The 26,990-nt window shown below is 38.8% G+C and overlaps 1 protein-coding gene across 4 annotated transcripts in view; it reads left to right on the top strand.

Moving 5' to 3' along the window:
- Window positions 1–26,990, top strand: part of Mme (membrane metalloendopeptidase) — a 110,296-nt gene that overhangs the window by 46,941 nt on the left and 36,365 nt on the right. For all 4 annotated transcript variants that reach the window (XM_032898310.1, XM_032898309.1, XM_032898307.1 and 1 more), the window contains exons 4-9: window positions 12,506–12,667; window positions 13,555–13,635; window positions 13,738–13,833; window positions 13,936–14,054; window positions 15,561–15,626; window positions 25,159–25,293. In XM_032898310.1, coding sequence (XP_032754201.1) covers window positions 12,506–12,667; window positions 13,555–13,635; window positions 13,738–13,833; window positions 13,936–14,054; window positions 15,561–15,626; window positions 25,159–25,293 — 659 coding nt within the window. The remainder of the gene's footprint in view (window positions 1–12,505; window positions 12,668–13,554; window positions 13,636–13,737; window positions 13,834–13,935; window positions 14,055–15,560; window positions 15,627–25,158; window positions 25,294–26,990) is intronic.

Here is a 26,990-nt window from a genome sequence, read left to right as displayed (position 1 = left end):
CCCATGCCTGATTTGCCTTTGACCCCCTTGCTCCCATCCTTGGGTTTAGTCTAGTCCCTTAAGGACTTCACTCCTGGCTCATTCCCCAGTCTGGCCAGTGAGTTTCTGCTGTTTCTCTGTCCCGAGAGACTGGATCTAGCTGGACCCCTCACCTCATAACCTTTACCCAGAAGCTGAAGAGCTGCAGGCTCCTTTGGGCTCCACACCTGCTGCTGGTTGCCACTTCCTTCCCAGCCCTGCCCTGTTGGCTCTCTCTCTCTCTCTCTCTCTCTCTCTCTCTCTCTCTCTCTCTCTCTCTCTCAAAGATTTATTTATTTATTATATATAAGTACACTGTAGCTGACTTCAGACACACCTGAAGAGATCATCAGATCTCATTACAGATGGTTGTGAGCCATCATGTAGTTGCTAGGATTTGAACTCAGGACTTCTGGAAAAGCAGTCAGCGCTCTTCACCATAGGAGCTTCTTCCATTCTTGATCACTTATAATCTGTCTAAACCGGTATTCCATCTCACCGGACTGCTCTGACACAATCTCCCCGAGCCCTTTCATATAACCGGCAGACATTTAATAAAGAGAAGTGTTTCTTCTTCAGAAGGAATAGTTTCTCTGCAGGGCAGCAGAGAAAGCCAAGGGTCTTGCCAGACCATCAGCTAGCTGCTCCTACATCTATGAATTTTAAAGTCTTAAAGAAAAGAGGAACCCATTTTGCCTTATTTAATAAACAAAAATCTAATTATGTAAAAATGTTCAAAATTTTCAGATACTGCCTATTTAACTAAATGAGCACATACAAGTCACTTTCTATTTGGCATCTTTTATTTATGTGTGGGCTTTAGTTTATAAACAACAGATGGAGATAAGTTAACTGAGAACAAAGGATCTTTTTGGAGTATCCATTATGGACTAGTTTTTATTGTGCAGGGTGGTTGGATTCAAATCTTTATTCTGAGTGTGCTTATAGTTATCAATGTTGTTATATTCTTTGGGTCACTGCAAGATACATTCTGAGTTATTTCTCAGATATTGTGAATGCTATACTAGGAAGAGGCCTTCTTCAATACCAGAGTCTATTATGCACTGAACTCAAAACTACCAGGTGAACACTGTATGGTTTGTGCCTTACTAAAATGTAAGTTTAATAATTTTGACCTTATTCATCACCTCGTTTTCAGCGACTAACAAGGTGCATGACACACAGTTATTAGAACTTGGTGAAATATATGCCCATGCTCCCCAGTGCCTTATCTTGAAGTCCCCAGCCATTCACCTATGCTAGATAATTTGTCAGGGCACATGATACACAAAGTTGGACAGGGAAGAGGTATTTTTAGTCACCTGTGGTCCTGTCTGGACGTCAGGTTTCTTAGTCCTGCAAGAACCTGTAAAGGTTCAAGTTTCTGGCTGATGCATCTCCTTTGCTAGTCGTTATCTCTCTTTTTTGTCATTTAATTTGCCTTGCGAACTCTTCCTCCTAAGCTAGACATGGGTCAATGAGGAAACAGTTTCAGTAGTCATGCTTGTTCCTGTGCCCATCATTTTTCTGTTGTAGAAAGAGTTTTTTGCTAATCATCTACTTGGAGAAGAACTGCCATTTTCTGAAACTAAAGTCTCAACCAGTCTAGGTTTCTCTCTTCAATGGCAGCTTGCTCTGCCCCCAAGATTCGCAATGTTATTTCTGCTTTTTTTTATCTAACCCCTGAGTTCTCATTTGGGATGCCCTTATATAGCTAAGCACGGCTGCTTTCAACAACTACAGTCCTCTATCCCTGTCTGCCTTATTCATAAAATGTCAATTCAAATTCCTCATTCATGTAAGTAAACTTCTATCTTGTTTCTGGGAGCACATTGCAAACAACTAACCTTAGGTGACATATAAAATAGGAATTTTCATGTCACTTGAAAGTTAGAGAATTGAAAATGAGCCCCAAGCCTTACCAAAGAACTCTTCAGAGCTACACGACAGACAGTGCATTACAGTTTCCTTCTTGCAATATAAAGAAAATGGTCTTGTTTAAGATGAAAACCTGCAGTTCTCTGCGCTTTGGGATAGCATCTGTGTTCCCTCAGAGGTTTACTCAGTGACACATAATATTGGGTCAATGATGGTACTCAAAAATTTTGGTGAAATAAAATGAAAAGTTTTAGAGTCTGTCCACTATTCCTGAGGAGAAATCTTTCTTTGGGAGAAGGCAAATGAGTTAGCATAATCCTTTAGGTCTTCAGTAATAGAAAAGGACTATTTACTTAGTAAAAATAGGAATGTGGGGGGCTAAAGAGTCTTATATCACCTCAGTTCTTGGCTTATTAATAGATATGTAGTTTAACAGCACTCACTAGGGAAGAACCATTTTACCTTTTGACAGCATTCCAGAAGCATCGTGACCTGGTCTGACCTCTCTTTGTACCACTCCCTAGCAAAAACTGATGCAAGAGCCGGCCGCTTTCAGCTCCTCTTGGTAATTGCATATCACTGAAGTCTGTTGGTCATCGTTGACCAACACATGACTCAAAATAACCTGTTTAAACAGGAGGTACATGGGTGTGTCTAGGAGCTTGGGATCTACCCCAAGTGTTACCAAGGGAACCGGGAAGACTTTGCATGACCTTTCACAGTGTTTAAAAAGGAACATTGTTATTCATTATCATTATAAGCAAACTTGGTAACTTAGTTTAAGCGATACATTATTTAAATGACAGCATTATCCCTAATAGCTTTTTGCCAGCAGTCTTTCAGGATTCAAAATGCAAATTACACCTGGAAAAGCAAAACTATTTTTACACTCATGGAGCTTCAAGTTAACTGTAACACTATTACACTGCTTTTCTCTTTTACCAGCATGTGTTTTGGTTGGGAATTTTAAAGAAGTCCCTAGAGAAAAATTACTGTTGGCCCTCTGTTGGCTGTGAGCCATTCATTGAAATGGACTACAAGATAACCCTGAGGATTTTCATTTATTTGGGGACAACCAACTACAGATTATCATTGTAGGACCATTAAAATGGAAGGTGCTGAAATCTAGGGCCAAATGAGGTGAAAAGCTGCGTTGGTAAATTAGAAGAAAATAATCTCATCTGGGTGTCTAAGAAGACAATGCTAAGTTACATAGCTTGAATTTTCTTCCTCCATTTATAACTGTCTCTAAAGCTCTCGAGGGTTTGAATGTGTGTGTGGTCTGGATGTGTGAGTGTGTGTGTGTGTGTGTGTGTGTGTGTGTGTGTGTGTGTGTGTGTGCTTTATCTGGACTTATGGCAGAACAGCAGCATATGTTTCAACATTAGAACTGACATTAGCTTCAAAACATTAGAACATCAACTTCAAATTAGACTGGCAGTCCATCTCAATTCACCTTTGCGGCATTGGGTGTATAACTCCGCTGTCCATAGGTTTGTTTAAAATTAGTTACATTAGCTACCTGAATACAGATTGTGGGTCTTAAGTAAGTCTGAACCATTTTCCCATTTACAAGTAGTGTGACTTAGGATGCAAACAACTTATTCAGAATGCTTATATATCAAAATGACAACGAACTATCTTTACTGTAAGCAATCTAAATAATTACAAACTTAAAAGTTTTTATGAAAATGCCTAGTATGAAGTTCCGTGTTTGGTAAACATTGACTTCTCTTGTTGTTACTATTATGGTGATTACATTTAAATGTCATTGAAAACCCTCTAATTTTCCTTTTGTCTGTAAATCTGATGGTGTATGGATTCCAGGTTCACTGTGTATAAGCTTGTGTCTGTGTGCATGTGCATGCGAGCATGTGTAGATGTTCATATCCATTTTGATATAATTAGTCTTCATTATCAATTTCACTGGGTTTAGAATTTCCAATTTAGAGATTGAGGCACAGCTCTGGGTGTATGTTGGAAGGTGTTTCCAATGAGGGGTAACTCAAGGGTAAGACCTGCCTAGAATGTGGATTGCCTCATCCTCACATGGGTTAGCTTCCCACACAAAATAAAAGGTGAAAAAGGAAGAGCAGAGTGGCCATCATCTTCTCTTGACTTCTGTTCCACCATGCTGTGGACTGAACTGTTCTGCCATGCCTTCCCCACCATCCTGAGCTCAATCTCCTGAAACTTAGTCAAAACAAATCCTCTCTTTAGTAATTTCTGTCAGGGATTTTGGTCGCGACAATGAAGGGTAACTAGTGCACAGCCTACGCACTGGGTGTGAATTAGCCAGTATTGAAAAGTAGCTCTAACTTATGACCATTTGACTTACTTCTTTTCTTTTTCCTTTGCAGTGATGTAAAGGGAATAAGCCTTCTTTAGAAATTGTACTTTGAATGTTGCTCTTTTCTCAGGTTAGTGATAGCTTGAGAGCTTGACTGACACTTTCCCAAATTGCTGGCTAGCAGAGCCAGTCCCCAGGCAGCCATGTGATCACGACTTAAGTTTGAGTCTAAACTACGATGCTACATAGCTTGGCTGTATTAAATGCGTTTGATACTTAATTATATTTTTCATGCGTGATGAGTTTATCAGGCTCCAATTCTACTGTAAGTCAGGGAACATCTGTATATGAAGTATAGTTATAGGCTAATTATTCTTCAAGGCAGGGCACCAAAAATAGGTCTCTCTCTTGAGGGCACAGAGGTCAAGGTAAATCAGCTGTGGACAAAGACTTTCCACAGGTCTTCCTCAGCGTTTGAATGGTTGTGTGGCCATGCTCAGTTTTGTCTTTTTTCTCAGAGTCTTCTGTATCCCAGGCTATTCTTGGACTTGGTGGGCAGCTGTAGGTTATCTTGACCTTTTAATCCTCACATAGGTTTGCCTACGTATTCTGAGATTGCAGACATGAGCCACCACAACAGCTTTAAGTGGTGTAGGGATTCAACCTAGGGCTTTGGGCATGCTGGGTAAGCACTACAGCAACTAAACTATAAAGCATCTCGGACCCAGTGATGACTTTTCGTCGTGTTCACCAATTAAACAATTGTAGGTCTCAGCATTAGATTGCATGAGTTGGAGCATAAAGAGCGGCTCACAGAAGTATGTGAACTTAAAGATAAACCAGTGTGTAGGTTAATCCAGTACCTCCACATCCCATCTTTCTTCTGCCAAAGCAATACAAAAGCAATTTGAAGGCAGGGATTTTCTTCATTACAAATTAGAAGTAGATTGTGAAAGAATCGAGAGTGAGTGTAATGAAAGCTGATTCTTATTAGCATGAGGGTCATTTTCTTTTCATGGTCCTCTAGATTCTAGTTTCCATAGTGTTGCCTTCTAAATGGTGATCACTTTCCATTTCCCTGTACTCCCTGTGTTCATTTGGTCGAGGGCTAAGGTGGGGGTGCAGGAGAGGAATGGAGTCACCATTACCTTCAGACTGTTGTCAAAGGAGGTTTGTTTTACTTAGTTTAAGTTGTCTCATAAGTAATATCAGGCTTGCTGTCTGTTAATAAAGCCCTTATTGATGGGGAAAAAAAGGTTTGGTCATAAATGAATGCCTTGAAGTTTTACAGGAAGCATCTGCTGCTGGCTGTCCTAACTTTTCTTTGACCTCCTTTGGATACTTTTAGTGATTTTAGTTATTTTAAGTCGAGATGTTGTTTGGGACCAGGTATCAGACAGCTTAGAGCAATTTAAAAAGAACAAGCTGAGCACATATTTTTTTGCTTCTGTTCAATTCCCTAAACCCCACTTCAGGGCAGAACAAGAACAGTCAATGGAGAAAATTTGCCACAGACTAAAGAGAAATGTCTGTTTGGTGTATGTGTTATAAACAGATACCTGATCTAATTTTTAATGACAGGAAAGTTTTTTTTAATGACATAGTAATTGGGAAATAAATGTTGTGTATACTAGTTTTTGTTTGTGTTGCTCATCTCGCTCATTTTCACAACTGTTTCCCAAAAAAAAAAAAAAATCCAATTTTCTTCACTATTTGTGAATCCCATGTTTGGTAATTTGCCTTGTCACTAAAATTTACTTTTAACCCCCAAATCAATAGCTCGGACTCTGTCACAGATATTCCTAGATGTGTGGAAAACAGAAGGGTGTTGCCATGTCTCCTCACACCCGTCCTCTCTGAGCCACGTGAGCAGACTGAAACCTGGGGTCTTTGTGCTGGCCTTCAGTGGCATGTCAGGGGCGAATGGTATATACTCAGTGAGGTCCATACATAGAAACACACAAATCAAGCTTAGGTTCTGCTCACCTGACTATGTTTTCTAAGGTCTATGATTCATTCTACACAAATTCAGTATTGGTTTTCATACATCAGAACCCCCATCAATAACAAGAATCACCCATATTTGCTTTGAAATTACCAAGGATTTATTCTCCATTCTTTTGGGAAAGGATCAATGACCTGCTAGGTAGGAATCGGGTTTAAAAAAAAATGAAGCCTATGAGAAAGTACTGCCGTACCGTGTGTTGTATTCATTTGCTGCGACTGCAGTCATCCTGTAAGCTTCCTTTCTATCATTCACACTCGCCCCAGAACACATTTGTGTGACAAATGTGGGGGTTGTTTTTTTAAATTAGTGTATATATACAAGACCAGAAAGCTGTCATAGAGTAAGTGTTCACATATAAACATTAAAATATTGGTCACTGGTAGTGCCCTAAATCCTATTTTTAATTAGCATACTATTAATATTCTTGAAGAGCAAAGAACAGATAGAAAAGGAGAGACCATGTGACATGGGATTCAAAGATAGACCAATGATTGCCCTGCCTTTCATGTGACATTGGAGTTACAATATCTCACTGGACAAGCACTTAGCCATTGACCTACATCCCCAGCACTGCCTCTTATAAAGATAGGTGTGGCCGAGTCTTCAGCGTTCTGTCTTTTAACAGAAACCCCACCATATGTAAGCATGTCTGAAAGACTGGTAGAATGTTCTATCCAACTTTCTTCTGGGTGGCCAAGCATCCTCCTGAGATGCCACCAAAAGTGTCTTGTCCATTAATGAGGAGAGGTGATTCTCACCACAGCACAATTTGTGCCGCATAAAGTGCAAAACCAGGCCGCTGTGTGAGGCTCTGCTTGAGACACAGATCAAGAAAGATGATAGCGGACAGGAAAAACAGCATTTTCCTACATACCTCTTAAACACCCAGAGGAAACTGGATCATAGAGAGGGTATGGGCAGGAGAGAGATAAGTATGTGAGGCCTATGGGAGAGGCCTTGGGTATGAGACACAGGTGAGGTTCCTAGCAACACAGGGGAAGCAGAAGTTACCACATAGTATATAGTGACATATGAGTAGTTTTACACTTGCAGAGGAAACATCACTAATTTAGAAAATACTGAACATTTTTATTTTCTGATACTCAATCTTCTGGCCCTGTTTCTTTGTTGTCTTATCTGCTGAATATTAGAACCAATAAAGAAGCCTTAAACGTTCTGGAATCATTCACAAGATTGATCCTACAAATCCTACAGATCTGTGTGTTTAAATGGCTTTTGGTCATTCATTGGGTTGAAAGTACTGCTCATTCAACTTTTTGCTGAGAACGTTGGGTCTCCTTAATCCAGCATGCCTTAAATACTGGTCAGAAAGATCTCTGTTCCCATGTGTTCCATTCACCCTCATCTCATTCCTGCTTACTCCATGCTGCCATTTACACCAAATTCTTAGTCCATCTGGATGTTCCAGGCCTGACACTTTGCCCTTTTTTTCTCTCACAAACCTGTGACTAGAGCATGACATGGAAAAGAGAAGAGGAGGACAGAGCAAGAACAAATAGAAAACATAGTTGAGATGCAGTAGAAGAGAAGTCAATGGAGGCTCTGCTTGTCATGTGCTCCAACATTCTGAGCCATGGAAAGCGCCCCCGCTCTCTTTGTCTCTCTCTCATCTTGCTCCTGCTCTCTCGCTCTCTTCTGTCACTCTCTGTGTCTCTGTATCTTTCTCTGTGTGTGTGTCTCTCTCTCCGTCTCTTCTCTCTCTCTATCTCTCTCCCCCCTTCCCCCCTCTTTCTCTCCTTTTCCCCCTCTCACCTCTTCTCCTAATATCTACTAGCTTCTGGTGTTATGAAAATTACTTAATCATTTACAACTAAATAGCAACTGAACTTTTGAAGTCAAAGCAAGTCTCTCTGACTTAAAGACCAAAATGTTTCCCTAGCTTATATTCCATCTCCAAGCCACATAATATACCCTCGGTAATGAATACAGTAATTAATGACTTCCCAGATGCTAGCTGAGCTTGTTTTTAAATTCCCTGAGTTAAATAAGTTGGGAGAATGTTACAAGAAGATTAGTTAGGGAAAAAAATCGTGTGCCATTTATCAGCCCAGAACATTCAGAATTGTCACTTATAAGAAATAAGCTCATTATTAATGGAAGATTACTTTGCTTTTCTTTATGTGACTATTTTAAAAATTAACTTTTTCATTATTGCAAAGCTAATGAATGCATATTCATCTAATACAAATTGGGAGATAAAGATAAGCAAAAAATACAAAATTAAACACACCCACACCCCCTCCTCATAGATATAACTGTAATAAGTACCATGGTATCTATCTTCCTAGACTTTTGGGGGTTTTACATAAGTCTTTTTACATTGTAGCGTTTCCCCTACCACTTTACATCTGCTGAACAACATTCTGTATCAATACATTTGCCCTTTTATGCTTACTTATTGAGGTTAATAATTTTGTTTGACTTTAAAACATAGTTGTTTATTCAAAAGTCAGAAACTGATGCTTAATGAACCAAAAGAGCATGGGTGTGGCTGTTTGTGGACATCTAGCAATTCAAAACACAGCTCAAAACAGAAAGACAATTATACCCCGTTTAAAGGTTGTGCATGTTTCCTACGGCCCTTCTACTCACATAGCTACTGCTGACTTCAAAGGAAAGTCAGGACAGAGGAGGTCCAGAGGATAAGGTGTAAAATGAGAACCAGCTTATGTTAAGAGATTAAAGGGAGGTTCATCAAAGACTTAGCTTAAAAGTGCTAGTCTGTGACTTGCCTTGGCCTATGGCCCCCAAATATTCAACAGAACAGAACTTTCTTTGAAGTGATTAGAAGCGCTGATACTCAGAGAGATCTCTGGTCAATGGGATTTACCAAGCAGCACTGGGAGGAGCTAGCATTGTTGCCTATTCTGAGCTCTTTGCTTGTCTCTAAATGCTGTTTCTTTGGGAGAGTGCAAACACTAGGATTAGAGAGAAAAAAAACAAAACAAAACAAAACAAAACAACGACAACAAATTAAAAAAAAAAAAACCCTTGCTGGCCCAAGGGTGAATATTAATCAATTTCCCTTAATGGTGATCTGTGGGAAGTTCACAAGCACTCAAGGACTGACTTTTTTGGTCTCATAAGAACAGAATCTCAATTAACACCATTATTTTTACTCAAGGTGTTTGATGGAATATGTGGTATTCTAAATAAGCAATAAACTTTGCCTACTACTCCCACTGCTCATTGTGCAAGTTTATTACTTCTTTATGATTTCTCAGTCGTCTCTGTAATCCTATGGTGTTCACATAAGCCACCCACTTCCCTAGGAGTGAAGGAGTGGACTCTTTCCCAAATGTCAGTGGCTTTTACAACAAGTACTTTCAGTTTTGAAAGCCGAAAAGCTCCAAAAAATTGTGCGTAGTATGGTTCTAGAAGATTTTCAGTTAGTGTGTTCAGAATCCACATTTCTGGGATTTTTACCTACATGACGGTCTTCTTATTTGAGGCATTGATTCACTTTCTCTTGCAATCTTGATTTTCTTCAAAGTACAGAAAAAAATATTTTCTTCTCTATGATTTTAAGGTGTTCTTGACTTGTCTTGTTGTGTTAAGCCTAGAATTCTTCTTGGGGAGTCTTGAGGGAGCAGTGTTTTGACTCCATGAGAACACTACCATCATAAGAAGAATGGAGTTAATTCCCATATTAGCTGCCCTGGAGATTGTGGGGATGGTTTTTGTCAAGGTGGAAAAATTCGAATTGGGCTTTTAAAATGCCTGGAATTTCAAAGGGTGAAAAATTGCAAAAGACACAGTAGCAGCAGACAGGGCTGGAACAACCAGGTCAAAGTTCTAGAAGCAGAAAACTGAGCAGCTTCACAGCGGAAACTGATTTGATTGGGTCAAATGACTCGTGTGAGGAAATAAAGACAGAAGCTTCATTAGTTATACCAGGTTAAAATATGCTGTGGAATCTGTGGGAGTGTTCGTTGTACTTGTTTTGTTTTGGGTTTTTAATGAATGTAAAAGACTGCATTGAAACCTTGGCTGGAAAACACCACGCTTAAATGTTTTGAGAGCATTAATCTGCTTACAGAATGCAGGGTGGACTACAGTGAATGGGGCTGGGGCCAAGGCTTGGCGGAAAGAACATGGCCTGGCATCGAAAGAAGAGTTGAAATGGAGCAGATAGAACAGATATGGAGACAGTTAAGTAGGAACTGGGATGCCTTGTGGGAGAAGAGGACTCAGACCAAGTAAATAATTACACTCCATTAAAAAAGTCAGTTGATAGATATACAAAGAGATTCATGACATCAGTAAAATGGTTGGGCAGAGTGTGTCCACAATGAAAAACTCAGAGAAGCTTCATTTGAACACCAAACCCTGAGTGAGACATTGAGCTCAGGGGAGTATAGAGAGGGTCATTTTCCTTATAGGTAGACGTCACAAAACTTATAGGGAAGAAGTGCGACAGGTTCTAAGTCTTGAGTGGTAGAAACTGAAAAGAAACGGAAGGGGAATCCAAAATGTGGGATGAGTAGGTAGGGAGGAAACACGGAAGTATTCTGGCACACTGGGTAGGCTTGTCTTGGGGGAACAGGGATAAGTAAAAATTTAGATAGGGTAATGGGAAGAGGATGGCTTCAAGGCCAAGCTAAAGAGTTTGTCATTAACCTGAGAAATGACAAGTCACTGACATTTTTGAGGAGTGTCGTGGCTAGTGCAAAGGGGCCGGTAGGGGGTGTAACCTGAAAAATGAGCAGCGTATATAAGAGAGAGCAGGGGGGATGAATGAATCAGCAGGCAAGGAAGACGGAAACGGGTAGACACAAGCATGGAAAAGAGGTCTCAGTAAACAGGTTAAGGGATTATAGTTAGCAAACGGGTGGAACTCAATCCCGAGAGTCTGTGCTAATTATCATACATAGCATATATAGCACATATAAGGTATAAAGCATATATAGCATAGCATGGAGGTGGGGAGATAGGTGTTTTGGGGTTAATTCCAAAGAGGTTTAAGAATTATACACAAGGTACTCAGCAAGCAAACATCCAAAAGTTGGATAGAATTAGGAGATTGAAGCTCAGTTGTAAAACTAATTTACCATACCAAGATCAAAAAATCCGCACAGCTCATAGACTGTTTGAAGTTATTCATTAATTTACTAATTAATTAATCATTTGGTTCAGAAAGTGAAGTACTTTCAGAAGCTCACTTGAGTACATATACTCTGCTGACATAGATGAATTCTCAATTGCTCCTTTGTTTACACCACAAAACAGTTCAAGTCACTATGAGAAAGAAAGCATGAAGGAATGTAGGGTGAGGGGATCATGTGCTCTACTCCAAGTGTGGAAATATACGAGCCTTGTGACTTACTCCAGTCTTCAGAATGTAAAACATGCATATTTTACCAGTTATAGCATCTAAAAGTATGTGTCTTATACACTGTAAATACCCTGTGATTACACCACAGTTTTCAAAGATGTAAGAGTGAACTTCAGTAACTCTCATGTGCTCACAGCCAATATCGTAACAGACTCTACATAAACAAGTGCAAATCAGGCATGAATTTTAACTGCAAAACTTTGTAAGACTGCAGAGATAGCTCAGTGGGTAAAGGCTCCAACCTACAAACCTGGCCACTTGAGTTTGATCCAGACACACATTGACCACAAGGAGAGTAACCAACTCCTGAGAGCTGTTTTCTCTGTGGCACACCGGTGTATACACACACACACACACACACACACACACACACACACACACACACACACACAAACAAATATATAAAACTGTAAGAGAAATTTGCAGAACTGTAAGCAAAATACAAAGACTACTAACTGACCTTAGATCCTGACTGAGCCAATAAATATCCATTAGCAGTCAGACTTGCATCCTTTGGAGTTTCAGGGATATTTTAAAAGGAACAGCACCCTGTAAAGCAAACAGCAACTAAAAGTTTCCAGAGTGCAAAATGACATTATGTTAACTCTAGGCCACGGTGACCACAACAAAGTAGGCCTACAATTCTTTTTTTCCTTGAAGTAGTAAGTAGCAAGAGACTCAATTATTGGAAGCCAGGTTCAGGAAGACATACTAAAGAGAGCACTTAGAATGGTCGACTCAAGCCACCCAGAAATATAATGAAGCCACTATAATAGTAAAGAGAAAAGGGACTACTGACAGATGCTATCATGATGCCATCAGAATAGACTATTATTTAAATGCAAAGAAAAGAGCATCTGTCCAGCTGACATGAAAATGGACCCTCCCTTTCCCTTTCCAGCTTGCTTAAGCAATACATCTTTCATTGCGTTTGGTCCTTTCTTTGGTCTTGCAGCTGCTCGACTGATCCAGAACATGGATGCCTCTGCCGAGCCATGTACGGACTTCTTCAAATATGCTTGTGGAGGCTGGTTGAAACGCAACGTCATCCCTGAGACCAGTTCCCGATACAGTAATTTTGACATTCTAAGAGATGAGCTAGAAGTCATTTTGAAAGGTTAGTGTTGACTGTGTCTGTGAATTCAATTTCTCTCCTCTTACATCCATTTTTTAAAAGACGTAGCTGCTGAACATTATAAGAAATTTTGCAAAGGATTAGGGTTGATAATTTCCTCCAGGATATGCAGACCTCCATTGAGTTACCCAGAGGGTAGTAGACACCAAAATGGATGTGTTGGCATATCTTAACATTCCTGCTTTAATTTTATATACACATAACCTAAAGCTCTTCATCTCAAGTGATGGTGTGCTCATGTCATTTTACAGAAGAGCCATCATTAATGGTTACTACTAAATCATTTCTACTGACTCCCCTACTCAGCCCTGTGCTGTGTTAAAGTTGCTAACAATTTCACCAAATCTTGTCTTCCATAAAAGTGGAGAATGTTTGGACACATCTTTATCTATCCCTACTTCTCTTTTCCTTTAGAAGTTGCTTTGTACAAAAAATGAGATGTTTCCATATTTTAATGCCTATACAGGGAAAACAACCCATTTGGATCATCCATAGCACATTCACACAAAGAAAATTACCTTCTAGTCATCAAGAGGATTGTCCACACTAAGTCCCAAATTCCTTCCTACTATTTGTTTTGTTTTTAATCTGAACTTCAAGAAAAAATAATAACTGGTACCTGTAGCTGAGAAGCGGACGAGCACATGCGTGCAAACATACTAGCAGTTCCCTCCAAAAGACTTGCATGTAACTTAGCTAGAGGACTAAACTCTACTTATGTTCTAAGAACAAGGACTGGATTATTCTCAAGATTTTAGAATGAAGAGGGAAAAAAACATTTATTTTTATTTAGAGCTATGTCGAAATGCTAATGACAGCTCAAAAATCAACCATTGTATTGATACACTTTACTAAATGCTTGATTTCAGATGTCCTTCAAGAACCCAAAACTGAAGACATAGTAGCAGTGCAGAAAGCAAAAACTTTGTACAGATCATGTATAAATGAATGTAAGTGTTCTCTGTTTGTAATATGTATACATATATATGTAACAAAATATGAATAGAATATGCAGACCCTCACTCTGAATTTGTTTTCATTGTCTCACAAAGCTGCTATTGATAGCAGAGGCGGGCAACCTCTGCTCACACTGTTACCAGATATATATGGGTGGCCAGTAGCATCACAAAACTGGGAACAAACATATGGTAAGGCAATTTCCTTTATTTTTTAAATTAATAATTTCCACTTTATAGTACTGCTAATGAACTACAGCTTCAGAAAATATGTTTCACCTTCTGTTCCTTTAGGTACTTCTTGGACAGCTGAGAAATCTATTGCACAACTGAATTCTAAATATGGGAAAAAGGTCCTCATTAATTTTTTTGTTGGCACTGATGATAAGAATTCTACCCAGCATATAATTCATGTAAGTATGTGTGTCAGGCAGCCAACACTATCTCTAACTTGTAATGAAATTTCCATGTGTGTTATTTTCATTGATATTTGAGTAATGCTAATTCTTCCTCTCAGTGCATGAACTAAGGTGTAATAAATCCCTGCCCTGGCTCTCAGCCCTAAGATTCCATGTTGAAAGGATTTTCTTAGCTATGTTTTCAACACGCACCCCAGTCTGTTGTCTCTATTTAAGATAGCTCCCCAGGATCCTCTTACTATGAAAATAGCTGCCAGTTTCTTTGTATGCTTTATGCTTTGGTTTACATAAAGTAATGTAGGTCTGGAAACCAAAAATCCCTCACTGATTTAAAATAAAAATCATAAAGGGGGTTTTGAACACACTTTTCATTCTCACTGTGCTTTTAATTTCAGTTAAGATAAATAAAATACCGTCCTTTTAAAGATCCTTCATGTGGAATTGTCCTGTAGCTCTTTCAACAGGACAGTGTGTGTTTGTGTGTGTGTGGTGTGTGTGTGGGTGTGTGTGTGTGGGGGTGTGTGTGTGTGTGTGTGTGTGTGTGTGTGTGTGTGGGGGTGTGTGGGTGTGTGTGTGTGTGTGTGTGTGTGTGTGTGTGTGTGTGTGTGTGGTGTATATATGTGTGGGGTGTGTGGGGTATGTATGGGGTGTGTGTGTGTGTGTGTGTGTGTGTGTGTGTGTGTGTGTGTGTGTGTGTGTGTGTGTGTGTGTGCATATTTCCTCTGGATGGGATTGGACTCCTCAAAATTCCTGGATTCCCATCTTCATCTGTGAGTGCCCTGGTTTGCTATCTGCACCCATTCTAATGCACACTGACTAGAAAGCAGTCTTACAAGGCGGTCAGTCTGCCCACTCGTACTTATCATCAGTGCCCAAAGTGGAGCACATACACAGAACAGCAGAGCCTCTCTTCTCGTATGCCCAGCTAATGTCTGCTCCTGCTAAAGCCCCTTCAAACACACATATCTTAGGGGAAGTCTTCTCCATGCCTCTTTGGGAGACAATCTCAAAATTTGTTGCAAAATTTACACTGGCAAATAGGTACACTGTAATGGTTTTCTATGCCTCCATCTCCACAGACCCAAATAAACTTGGAAGAATACAACCTACTTCTACCAGGGTGGGGCAAGCAAACATGGCTTGAAAGGGACCATATTAGAATACCCAAAAGCTGGGAAGTTCTGTAAATGGGTAATTTCATAGTTCACTGGGCCAAGATCCTCCTTATATCTTCTGTTCTGAATTAAAAATCATTCTCAGTTTATTTTTAATTCTAATTTTCTTTGGTTTCATTCACATATCGACAATGAAATCCCCCAGATTATATAACTACCCATGTAGTTATCACTTACAAGTACTGTAGAAGCTGTTCCTTAGCTGTTTACTTCATTTCCACTTGTTGCCCATACAAACAGTACAGAGAGAGGGCCTAGTCTATTCTACCCAAATGTTTTATATTTGCTGAGTAATTTGTTTTCCTTGGTGTATATTTTTTTATAGTTTGACCAGCCTCGACTTGGCCTCCCTTCCAGAGACTACTATGAGTGTACAGGAATATATAAAGAGGTAAATAAAAGCAGGGGGAGAAAACAAGCCGACATAGATACTGAGCCATCTGTGCAAACATTTAATCATGAAAAGGACTAAAGTCAAATTTAAAACTCTTTACAATTTTTGCCGTGGAAAAGCCAAGACTAATCTGTGCTGAAGTTCCTTTGATAGAATGAACACTACGACTCAACTAGTAGAAATCAAAAAAGAAAGCTTGGAATTCTGTGCACAAATTTTGATTCTTAGTTTTTAAGTCACATGACTTTTTTTTTTTTTTTTATTAACTTGAATATTTCTTATATACATTTCAGTGTTATTCCCTTTCCGGTTTCGCAAACATCCCCCTCCCCCCCCCCCCTCCTTATGGGTGTTCCCCTCCCCACCCCCCCCCATTGCCGCCCTCCCCCAACAGTCTAGTTCACTGGGGGTTCAGTCTTAGCAGGACCCAGGGCTTCCCCTTCCACTGGTGCTCTTACTAGGATATTCATTGCTACCTATGAGGTCAGAGTCCAGGGTCAGTCCATGTATAGTCTTTAGGTAGTGGCTTAGTCCCTGGAAGCTCTGGTTGCTTGGCATTGTTGTACATATGGGGTCTCGAGCCCTTCAAGCTCTTCCAGTTCTTTCTCTGATTCCTTCAACGGGGTCCTATTCTCAGTTCAGTGGTTTGCTGCTGGCATTCGCCTCTGTATTTGCTGTATTCTGGCTGTGTCTCTCAGGCGATCTACACTTCTGCACTTCTTTGCTTCATCCATCTTGTCTAATTGGGTGGCTGTATATGTATGGGCCACATGTGGGGCAGGCTCTGAATGGGTGTTCCTTCAGTCTCTGTTTTAATCTTTGCCTCTCTTCCCTACCAAGGGTATTCTTGTTCCCCTTTTAAAGAAGGAGTGAAGCATTCACATTTTGATCATCCGTCTTGAGTTTCATTTGTTCTAGGCATCTAGGGTAATTCAAGCATTTGGGCTAATAGCCACTTATCAATGAGTGCATACCATGTATGTCTTTCTGTGATTAGGTTAGCTCACTCAGGATGATATTTTCCAGTTCAACCATTTGCCTTTAATTTCATAAAGTCGTTGTTTTTGATAGCTGAGTAATATTCCATTGGAGTCACATGATCTATTTTTAAATTTCACCCTAAGATGTTTCCATTCATATCTAAGGTGGATCATTTAAAGAAAACAAAAAGTGTCTGATGAATCAAATCACAGAACACTGTCAGTAAGACCTTGGGATGAACAGGTCTGGTGACACGTACTCTTCTAGAACTTCCTGAGTCTATTGTCAGATAACTATGTCAAAGGGATATCTGCTTCCTTCCCAAAGCACGCAAGACACGGAATCACGTCATACATGGCTGCTGTTGACCTGGAAAACATTTTACTATCTCCACCTAGCTTTCTTGCCTTAGGTTGATGAGACTGTGTTCTTGTTTCCTGACGGAAGGAGCTCCACCAGACAAAATGAACAGTCAAATGTGATTAGATGTCTGAGGGCAGGCTTTTGTCCTACAGATGCTTTTCTCATAGTTCTTTTAAGACAGAAGAACTGTCTTAGCTGGGTCTGCTTTTCCTGACCCTAAAGAGTAACATTTTGATAGTATGACTGGGATCATTTCTTAGCTGAAATTAGTTAAAAAGTTACCATGCCTTGCATTCATGTTACGTTCAAATAACATGAAATAAGCTATCTGTTGGAATAGATACACAGTACAGAAATTAAGAAAAGTACCTACATCATGATACTAAAGGCCACAATTAGTAGTAAAGATAATTAAATGGATGTAGGATATCAGAGTGATCTAGTGGCTCTGTGCGCTGCAGCTGTTGGCTTTAAGAAGTGTCCAGCTGCTTCCTGTTTCGGAGTTAAAAGTGAGGGAGGAATGTCAAATCATATCTTAATTTTCAACTCAGGAGTTGTTCATATTTACAGTTTTAGACTTTTAAACTGTTGTTTCCCCCTCAGTCCTTAGATAGCTTTTATTTGTTTAACATTTCTGATCTTAATCTATGCCTGGTTATCAAGGTGGTGACATTTCTTCCTTTTTCCCCTTGATAAGATTTTTATTAAGAAGAGAGTATAGTCTATGAATTTTTTTTCAGTGTTAGTCACAATGTCAAACATATGACAAACTGGCCGTCTGGGGTTTGCATCTAATGCAGATGCATTTTTACTTAAACCACAAGGGTTTTTTTTTTTTTATGTGAAAATGTGAATTGTCCATTCTGTTAGAGAATTGGGGCCTTCGCTTGGTCACGCACGTTTCTTTCTTGGCCTATAGATTTAGAAACTGAAGTTTGCATTTGCAAAAGTCTGTGCAGCCGGAGCTGTTCTAGTCACTCCATGGAGATAGAGCATAATTTTCCAGGTCTCTGTAGCCATCATCTAGACGCTAGATCCTAGAGGATTTGTTGATTCACATTGGCTTTCTTGTCTCTATAGGCATGGAAGTTTGTATTGGACTGGGTTTTGTCTAAGCCACAATAACAAAAACACTCAAAATTATAGTGCGGGAAGCAAGAGACCATACGTTTCTGTCTCCCTTTCCAATCTCAAAGCAGGCAGATCAAGTGAGATAAGACACATGGGACTCCCTGGGCTCTCAGCTGCCTTTAATTTTATTGTCCTACCCTCAACCTTTTCTGGAATTCACATTAGTCTGCCAGGTCAGAATTGGCTTGTTGTGCAGAACTCATGTATAAGGTCAAAGGGAACTGGAAAAAGGGAAGTGATGGAGCATTTCCTCTAAGTTCTTAATTAATAGGTTTTGATATTTTCTAAGAAAGGGTTTGCACCACTGAATATAATAGAGGTTAGAAATTGCCAGCTGAATTTTCTCCTGTTTTTCATTCTGTTGTAAATTGGATTGTTTCTTTATTTATAAGTCAGGCAGTTCAAATTTTTGTTTGTCTGAATGCTACTGATTTTGTGTATTGGCTTCCTTTTACTCTGTTCAGTTCTAACACTATTTCTGATGACACCTTCAGTGCTTTCTATGCATGAGAGCATCCAGTTGGCAAGCACTGTCTCAGTGTTCACTACTTCCTTTCCCACACGGATACTGTTTATTTCTTGTGCTTGCCTTAACCGTTCTGGCTAAGACTTTTAGAACTATCTTGAGGAGACATCCATGTCTTATTTCTGATCTTGGATGGAAAACACTCAACTTTTCATTGTGGCCTTTATTGTGCTGACGTATGTTCTTTTTGAATTTATGCTTTTGAGAATTTTTTTCCATCACTGGAGATGATCATGTGGTTTGGACTTTATTTTGTTATTATATTGTTTAATGTCTATTGATCAATTATTACTGAATGATACCTGTATACTTTTTCCTGCCATAAATTCACCTTAATCTTAATCCTGGTCTTTTTAAAATGTTCTGTCAAACACTTATCAGTAATTGGCTGAGGACTTTACTCTGGTCACCGTCTCAGTTATTTGCCCAGTGTTTTCTTTTATCTTAGTGATTTTGCCTGGCTTTAGAATCAGAGTTGGGGTCATAAAATTTGTTTGTGACTTTTCTACTCTTGATGAAACAGTTTAAAAAACATTGCCACTGGTTCTCCTTTAAATGCTTAGTTAAGCAGCAATGAAGCCATCAGAAGTAACATATGTCAGCCTCCTTTTTTCTTGAACATTCTAAAATTTCAGACAGATCTAATAATATGGACTGGGACATTTGGTTTTCATCAGATGAGTTTCTCTGGAGCTGGAGATGGGTTACAGACTCCAAAAGAAGTCCTTTTCCAAGAGAAAAGGAGACTGACTCAAGCTCCTTGAGTCCTTTGTGAAGAGAATGCACTAAGGTGGTATAGATGAAGTACATCCAACATGGATAGATAGGCAAAATGAACAGAAACACAGATTTTTTTCACCAATGCATACACTCTCATGAATAGTCTTTTGTTGGTTTATTGGATTTGAGTTCCATGAATCCACTATGGCTTTGCACACTGAAGACACACACACATTCTCTCTCTCTCTCTCTCTCTCTCTCTCTCTATATATATATATATATATATATATATATATCCATATATATGGATATAGATGTAGATATAGATATAACAAAAGTGTAAATATCTATTCTGAGAAAACAGGGTAAAAGGTAACATTGCCCATAAAAGATAATCATTCCCATTCTTGGAATGTCAACCAACAATCTCATATGCAAAAGTCCTTTTTTATAAAGAGAAATAATATTAATTGTCTTCAAAACAAAAGACCCTCCTCAAGAAAGGCCCCTGAGGTTTGAAGGATTAATTTCAAGACTTCTTTTTCTCTTAACTTTTTACTAAATCAAGGCTAATTATCTTGGCCTCCTTTGTTAATAAATTTGTAAACATTGGCTATCATTATAAATATTTTTGTGCTGTGTACTAATGTTTGTCTGACAAAGAGAATAAGTTAGGGCACTAATTCCCATACCTGCTCTATATGTACCAATGGCAAGGTTTTGGACAGTCACTTCAATACTTGGTTGAACCAAGTGTTCATTCAATAACTAATTAAAATAAAATGGGAAAACTCAATGAGAAGTTGAATCTGAGGAGGGAAAAGTTGGAGCTAAGGAGGCATGGATTCAGATGAAGCAAGGCATGGGTCCAGAGAGAACTGTGGGAGCTGTGAATGAGTTTAGAGCTCCTCTAAAACTGGTACATGGCTTATGAAACATGGAGCTGTGTTCGGGATAAGGATAAAGCGCTTGAAACATGGCCACAGTAGATAAAAGCCAGAAAGAGATGACCCAAGGCCTCTGTGTCTTAAGTCAGAGAAAAGACAGACTCCTCTCCCCCAGTCCACTAAATTCCAGGAAAGAGCACAAGCTGAGATTTGTAGTCAGAAAGATGAGCAGGCTCAAACAAATTGAGATTAAACATGGAGGGGGTTTTACTTGCTTGCTCACTCAGAGTGCAAACTAATAAAACCTGCCATGGGGGTTGGGGATTTAGCTCAGTGGTACAGCGCTTGCCTAGGAAGCGCAAGGCCCTGGGTTCAGTCCCCAGCTCAAAAAGAACCAAAAAAAACAAACAAACAAATAAACAAACAAAAAAAAACCTGCCATGGTCTGGAGATGTTCTGATCAAGTGCAAATGAGTAAAACCTTCCTAATATACTTCAGTATAACATCAGTATTTTTATTTAATAAATACTCCTTAAATTCATGTCAGTGTAACCACATTTGTGCTGTCATTAAACTCAAGTAATGCAGGAATAAAAAAGACAAAAGAGAGAGGGGAACTAGTGGAGGGACAAAATGTAAATTGAGGAAATATTATACCAATAAAATGGTGATGTGATAATGAGTGGGTGAGCAGATGAGCCATTTAGATTCCATGCCAGTTGGCTTTTTAAAAGCTCTCTCTGGCTGCAGTGTGTAAACTGTACTGTAATAGAGAAGAACTCAGAGGAGGTCACTTGGTCATTTAGGTGAAGGAGTGTGGTGGACTCTGATGAAGGCAAGTAGATCTAAACTAACCTGCAAGATGGCCCACTTGTTAAATGTGCACTTTAAGCTTCTCAGCTAGTACATATGGCCTATGTAGTGTCTCTGTTTGGTGGCATTGACATACATATGATACAAGGAGAACTATTGACCTCATTTTCTTCTTTCTGGGTTCCAAGAAAGAGACTAAATCCAGAGGGTACATGCATTCAATAAAACATAAAGGGCCGTTTTATTTTCAATTTAGTAAATTTGAGAGGAGAATTTTTAGAGATTGAAAGCAGTTTGTGAAAAATCTGGTTCACAGCATATACAGTAAAACATTGAAAATCTTGTATAAACTTCCAGGCTCTTTCTGATAACCCAACAACCACAGGCCCCTACGTGATCCCCTTGGGTCCTGGGTTCCTATCTTAGAGTTGTTTTTATGTTCTGCTATGTCTCATCTCTGGTCCCTAGGAATAGTTGTGCAATTCTATACGCACAATCTCTCTGTAGATAACAAGTTTCCGCCAGCAGCTGTGTGCTGTTTAATGGAAAGTTTCTGAGACTTTTAGATGGGAAGCATCTTTCCTACTTGGTGTTACATCTTTCTTATTTAGTACACTTTGTAGGTTCCATTAGTAAACATGCATAACACACAATATTCCCCAGCATTGATAGCTAGCTAGAACACAGTTATATGATTTCTCAGTTACTTACTTATAGGTCTACATTTTGTAGATTTTCTTCTAAGGAAGGAAAATACAGACAACTGATAAGAGCTGAGAGTCACAAACATCTGACTATGAAACTCCCGATCTTCAGCGGTCACCAGCAGGGTGCCCAGGTGTCAGCCAATCTGATTGGAGAACTTCTGTCTCTTTCCTGGATCTGGATGTCATTCATTAACAGTGATCTTAAAGTCTGAAGGGCAGCAGTAAAATGGCCTTGCTGTGTTCTTCTTTAGCAATCTAATAAATACCAGCATTTTCCCAGCTTTGCAGGAATCTCCTCTTCTAAAGAGCTACTTTATAAACACCATTATCTGCTGTTATAATATGGAAATCACTCTAACCAAAGCAATAACCCATGATATTAGGAATAGTCAATATTATTTTTGTTAATGTGTGGTTTAAAACCCCACAAAATTAGTGCTGTATGGATTTTACACTGGCTCTTGAAAGCAGTTATCCCTTTAAAAATACTTTTGTCAGTGCTAGGTTTTATTTATTTATTTATTTATTTATTTATTTATTTATTTGCCACAAAAGAGAGCTTTATTTTTCTTACATTTTTTATTGGATATTTTTATTTACATTTCAAATATTATCCCCTTTCCCGGTTTCCTGTCCATAAACCCCTATCCCATTCCCCCCTTCTTCTATAAGTATGTTCCCCCTCCCCAGCCCCCCAGCCCTTCCTGCTTCCCCACCCTGACTTTCCCCTATACTGGGGGGTCCAGCCTTGGCAGGACCAAGGGCTTCTCATCCCATTGGTGCCCAACAAGGCCATCCTCTGCTACATATGCAGCTGGAGCCATGGGTCTGTCGATGCATACTCTTTGGGTAGTGGCTTGGTATTGTTCTTATGGGGTTGCAAACCCCTTCAGTTCCCCAGTTCCTTCAATCCTTTCTTTAATTCCTCCAATGGGGCCCCAGTTCTCAGTTCAATGACTTGCTGCTAGTGGTAGGTTCTATAGTCTTTTTTTTTTTAACAAAGGGCTACTAGATATTTTTGGGTTCTTCTCCACTGAGACGATCCTTGATTTACTATCTCTTCAAAACACAACCGCTAAACATGAGAGCTCATTCTTATCCCTGCCCTGACAACTGTGTTCTTCTTTAAGACCCAAGAAAAGAAAGCTAAATTTCACTTTCAAATGTACCTCAATTTCTCCAAATCTGTATACTTGGCATCATTTGGCATTTTACATGTTTAAAAATAAGAAAAAGATAAGGCCTTCTGTTAAACTCTTGCCACAGTGGGTTTGAGTTTTAAAGATACTACAATGTGTGTTTTAATAAGAAGTGGTGGCCATGCTGGAACACATCCATCATAGCTCTGTGTCCCGGGAGCTAGCAATCTGAGGCTTCACCAGTTCAGCAGGACTAAAGGGTTGTTTCATGGTGTTATCCACCAAGGTTCCACAATCATCAGATACATTTGTAAAGAATAAGAACCAGATTGCAGGCTCAGCAAAGTACCTAGAAGGATTCTTCTTGTTTTCTCACATCATTAACAAAAACTTATCTCGTATAACAAAGAGAAATCTCAAAAGAATAATATTAGAAAATTCAAATTATCATCTCCTTCAAAGGCAGTAGTAATTCCTTGCTGAAAGCAGATGGATTTATATGCTTTGAAATATAGTTAATTCAAAACACTACATTCTTTTTAAGATTTATTTATTTACTTGTTTGCTTATTTATTTATTTTTTATGTATACAATGTTCTACCTACATGTGTACATGTCAGAAGAGCACACCAGCTCTCACTACAGGTGGTCATGAGCTACCATATGGTTGCTGGGAATTGAACTTATGCTCTCTGGAACAGCAGCCAGTGCTCTTAACCTCTGAGCCATCTCTCCAGCCCAACACTACATTCTTATATTTTGGACTATGTGGTCCCATTAGGGATGAATCCAGACATGTTTCTTTACTTCAAAGTGAAACAAGAACTCTAATTAGCTTGAAATGGGAACAAACTTAGTTTGGGAATAACCAATACAAAATTATCATTTCATTTCTAATACCTCAGTGATTGGATTTCTAAATGCAAATTCACCAACATACTTTATCCTATTAAAATATAGACAGAAGCACTACCTAGGTAATTGTAACATTACAGTGTATCCCTCAACAGAGAAAACACACATATCAAGAGAACTTGGTCTGTTTAGCATTTTTTGAGGGTCATAGGTAGCAGAATGTTTGATTTTTGATATTCACAGTAATTACACATATTTTAAACTCTTGCTTGATTTCACATTTTCACTTTACTATTTTTTTATGTTTGATGGTGAACACCTATAAATACACGTGCCTTTACATTCAAATTGAATATAAGGGTGTTCTTTGTGCTTGTAGTCCTTTCGGAGGGATATGAGATTCTTCTGAAACTGAAAGTGGTACACTTTTTTAGCACACATTGTAGCCTTCATTTGTATTTACCCAAATACCATGTCTTGGAAGCATCAAAGATTCATTCACTTATCCCAGAATTTTGTGTCAGAATTCCCCTGGTAACAGTCACTTACCTTACTCAGAAAGTTCCTGCTGGAAACTTGAATTAGGGTCAATTTCAAAAGAAATAAGAAGATCACAATGTATTTTTGATGCCGACATAGAATGAAGGCTAATGAGTAGCAGGTGATTGAGACTTAGCAGAAATGGCATTGAATTCTCCTGGTCTTGATGTCACTGAATTCAGTTAAGGCATTTGTACAATCCTGAAAAGGTTGGTAATGCAAATAGCATATAGTTCCTGCTTACAAATTAAATCGTATCTGAAGATAAGATGTAAACATATTGAGTCTTTGGAAGAGATGGTATCTAAATCTATGGCATCTAATAGTAAAACGTCAAAGTAATGAGGGTATAATGGAAAAAAATTTACAACCTTTTGTTGTTTGTTGGATGAACTCCTGAGAGCAGCCTCAAAAAAACTTAACTTGACCCAAGATGAATCTGAGAAGGTGTTCTGATAATATTTTATGAATTTGTAACTCTTCATAAATGGTTGAAAAATACTTGCATATATATATATATATATATATATATATATATATGCAGAGCCAACATGAAGAAAAAGTTTAGAAAAGAAAAAGAAGTAATATGTATTTAACAAGTGCTTTACAACTGTATTTTTGTGAACACAAAATAACATTTTTAAAAATAACCTAATCTTCATAGACAAATGACCACAAATTAAAACATTTAAAGTAATATTTTATTGCTGTGTCTCAGCTATAATTAAAAAAACCTGTACAAGCACTTAGAAAATATTTCCATTTGATTGTTCTTTTTCTTCTACCAAAATTAATATTTTAAAACTTCTATGTACCACAATGACTATCAGAAGCTTCCCCAACAACATATTATTTCTTTCTTTCAGGCTTGCACAGCATATGTGGATTTTATGATTTCTGTGGCCAGACTGATTCGTCAGGAACAAAGATTGCCTATTGATGAAAACCAGCTCTCTTTGGAAATGAATAAAGTTATGGAATTGGAAAAAGAAATTGCCAATGTAAAACATATTTTTTTCTGGGATACTGAATAATGTCAACCACTTTCTGCTTCATTCCTTCCTTTCTAGGTTGTTTAAAAAAATCGTAGCTCTTTAACCCAGTGATAAAAATGCATAGGCTAGTAATGGGTCATTAACTTCCAGAGAACCTTTGAAACCATAGAATTTCCTGAAATCCAAAAGACACACCAGGGTTGACAACTAGTTAAGAAGCCGTGGTGTGGGCCAGTTGCATCAAAATATTTCACGGGGAGTATGAGATGTCCTAATGGTTCAGGAAGACACATGCAAACACACGGCAGTTTTTCTCAACAATTTTACTTTATGTTAACTTGAAATACAAAGTGTCTGTCTAGATCCTCTCTGTCCTGCTAGGGACTTAGTCAGAAGTCAAAGTGATGCCACTGATTTCTGACTCTGAAACTGCTGAAGTCAGGAAAACAGAAAGACCCAAGCAACAGAGCCAAGGGTATTTCTGCCTTTCTCCTGGTTCCAGGCAAGCCCTTGGAGACTGAACTGGCACTCTGTTCTCTGAGTCTGCCACGCAGGCATGAGCAAGTGAACCCTGGCTCTCGTCAATATTCGGGGTTGTGATTGAACCTGGCCTCAGACTTCCTTACAGTGTAAGCTATTTTCTTATGTCCCCATGTTCTTACCACTGCCATCTGGCCTCTGCAGAAGAGTAAAGAATAATGGTCATGGAGAGTGATTTTATATTTGCCCTGGCTACATAAAAACAACCTCTCCACAACCAGAGTCAGTTTGATTGGAGGAGCAGCTCTGTGGAGGACATTCGATAGGTTACTTGTAGTTCTCAGAGGAAAACTAGAGAAGAGTTTCTTGCCCTGGGAATTTATCACACCTATGTTCTCAGACCATGTCCCCCTTGGCCAGCCTTGGCTCTACAGTGGTCATTTTATATTTCCTGGGACATACATTGTGTTAGGTTTCCCCCACAAGTCGACATTATTTTTGTATCACTGGTGTTTATCTAGCATTGTGCATGTTGTCTTGTATGAAGGAGATATTCAATATTGGTTGTCTTCATCAATGAATAGATACGTTAACCCGAATATTGAAGGTCTTTTCACTCAGTTCTCATTTCATACCATCCTCTTTGTGTCTCTCCATACTTAAAATTGCCTTTATTCTTCTCAAGCACTAACTTAGGAGTTGCTGACATAATTTTATCTTTCAGACTAAGTGAACAAAATTAACTCGGAAGCAATTGAGTATATGTCATTAGTCAGAAGGAAGGGTGGTCACAAAAGTAGGGTGGCCATTTTCTTTGACCAAACTTGCTACCTACCTGCTGTAGACTAAAAATTTGCTGTGACAACTGTCATAAATTATTGTAAGATCTTTTGCATTTTCCTCCCCCCAGCTTAATTTTAAGTAGAATACTCAGTTACAAAAGTGAGGGCAGAAGCCAGTATTTGAGAGATAAATTGGAGATGACTATATAAAAAAGTTATGATGCAAAACAGGTGCAGACCCAACTGAACTGACCATTAGCCACAAATGTTACTTAGGTGGCTTGGACGGTTACCAAGATGTTAAAAGATTTTTGAAGAATTTTAAGCTTGACGATCTGGTTAAATTTTAATTATTACAGAATATACGTAAAATGGTAAATTTTGAACCCAAGTCAAATTATCTCATGCTTACCCTATATTTATTTTCTATCATATATGATT

Source organism: Rattus rattus, chromosome 3 (assembly GCF_011064425.1).
Source record: "Rattus rattus isolate New Zealand chromosome 3, Rrattus_CSIRO_v1, whole genome shotgun sequence".
Taxonomy (NCBI): Eukaryota; Metazoa; Chordata; class Mammalia; order Rodentia; family Muridae; genus Rattus; species Rattus rattus.
Note: the sequence above shows the minus strand (reverse complement) of the source record. Positions and strands in the feature narration are given on the sequence as shown.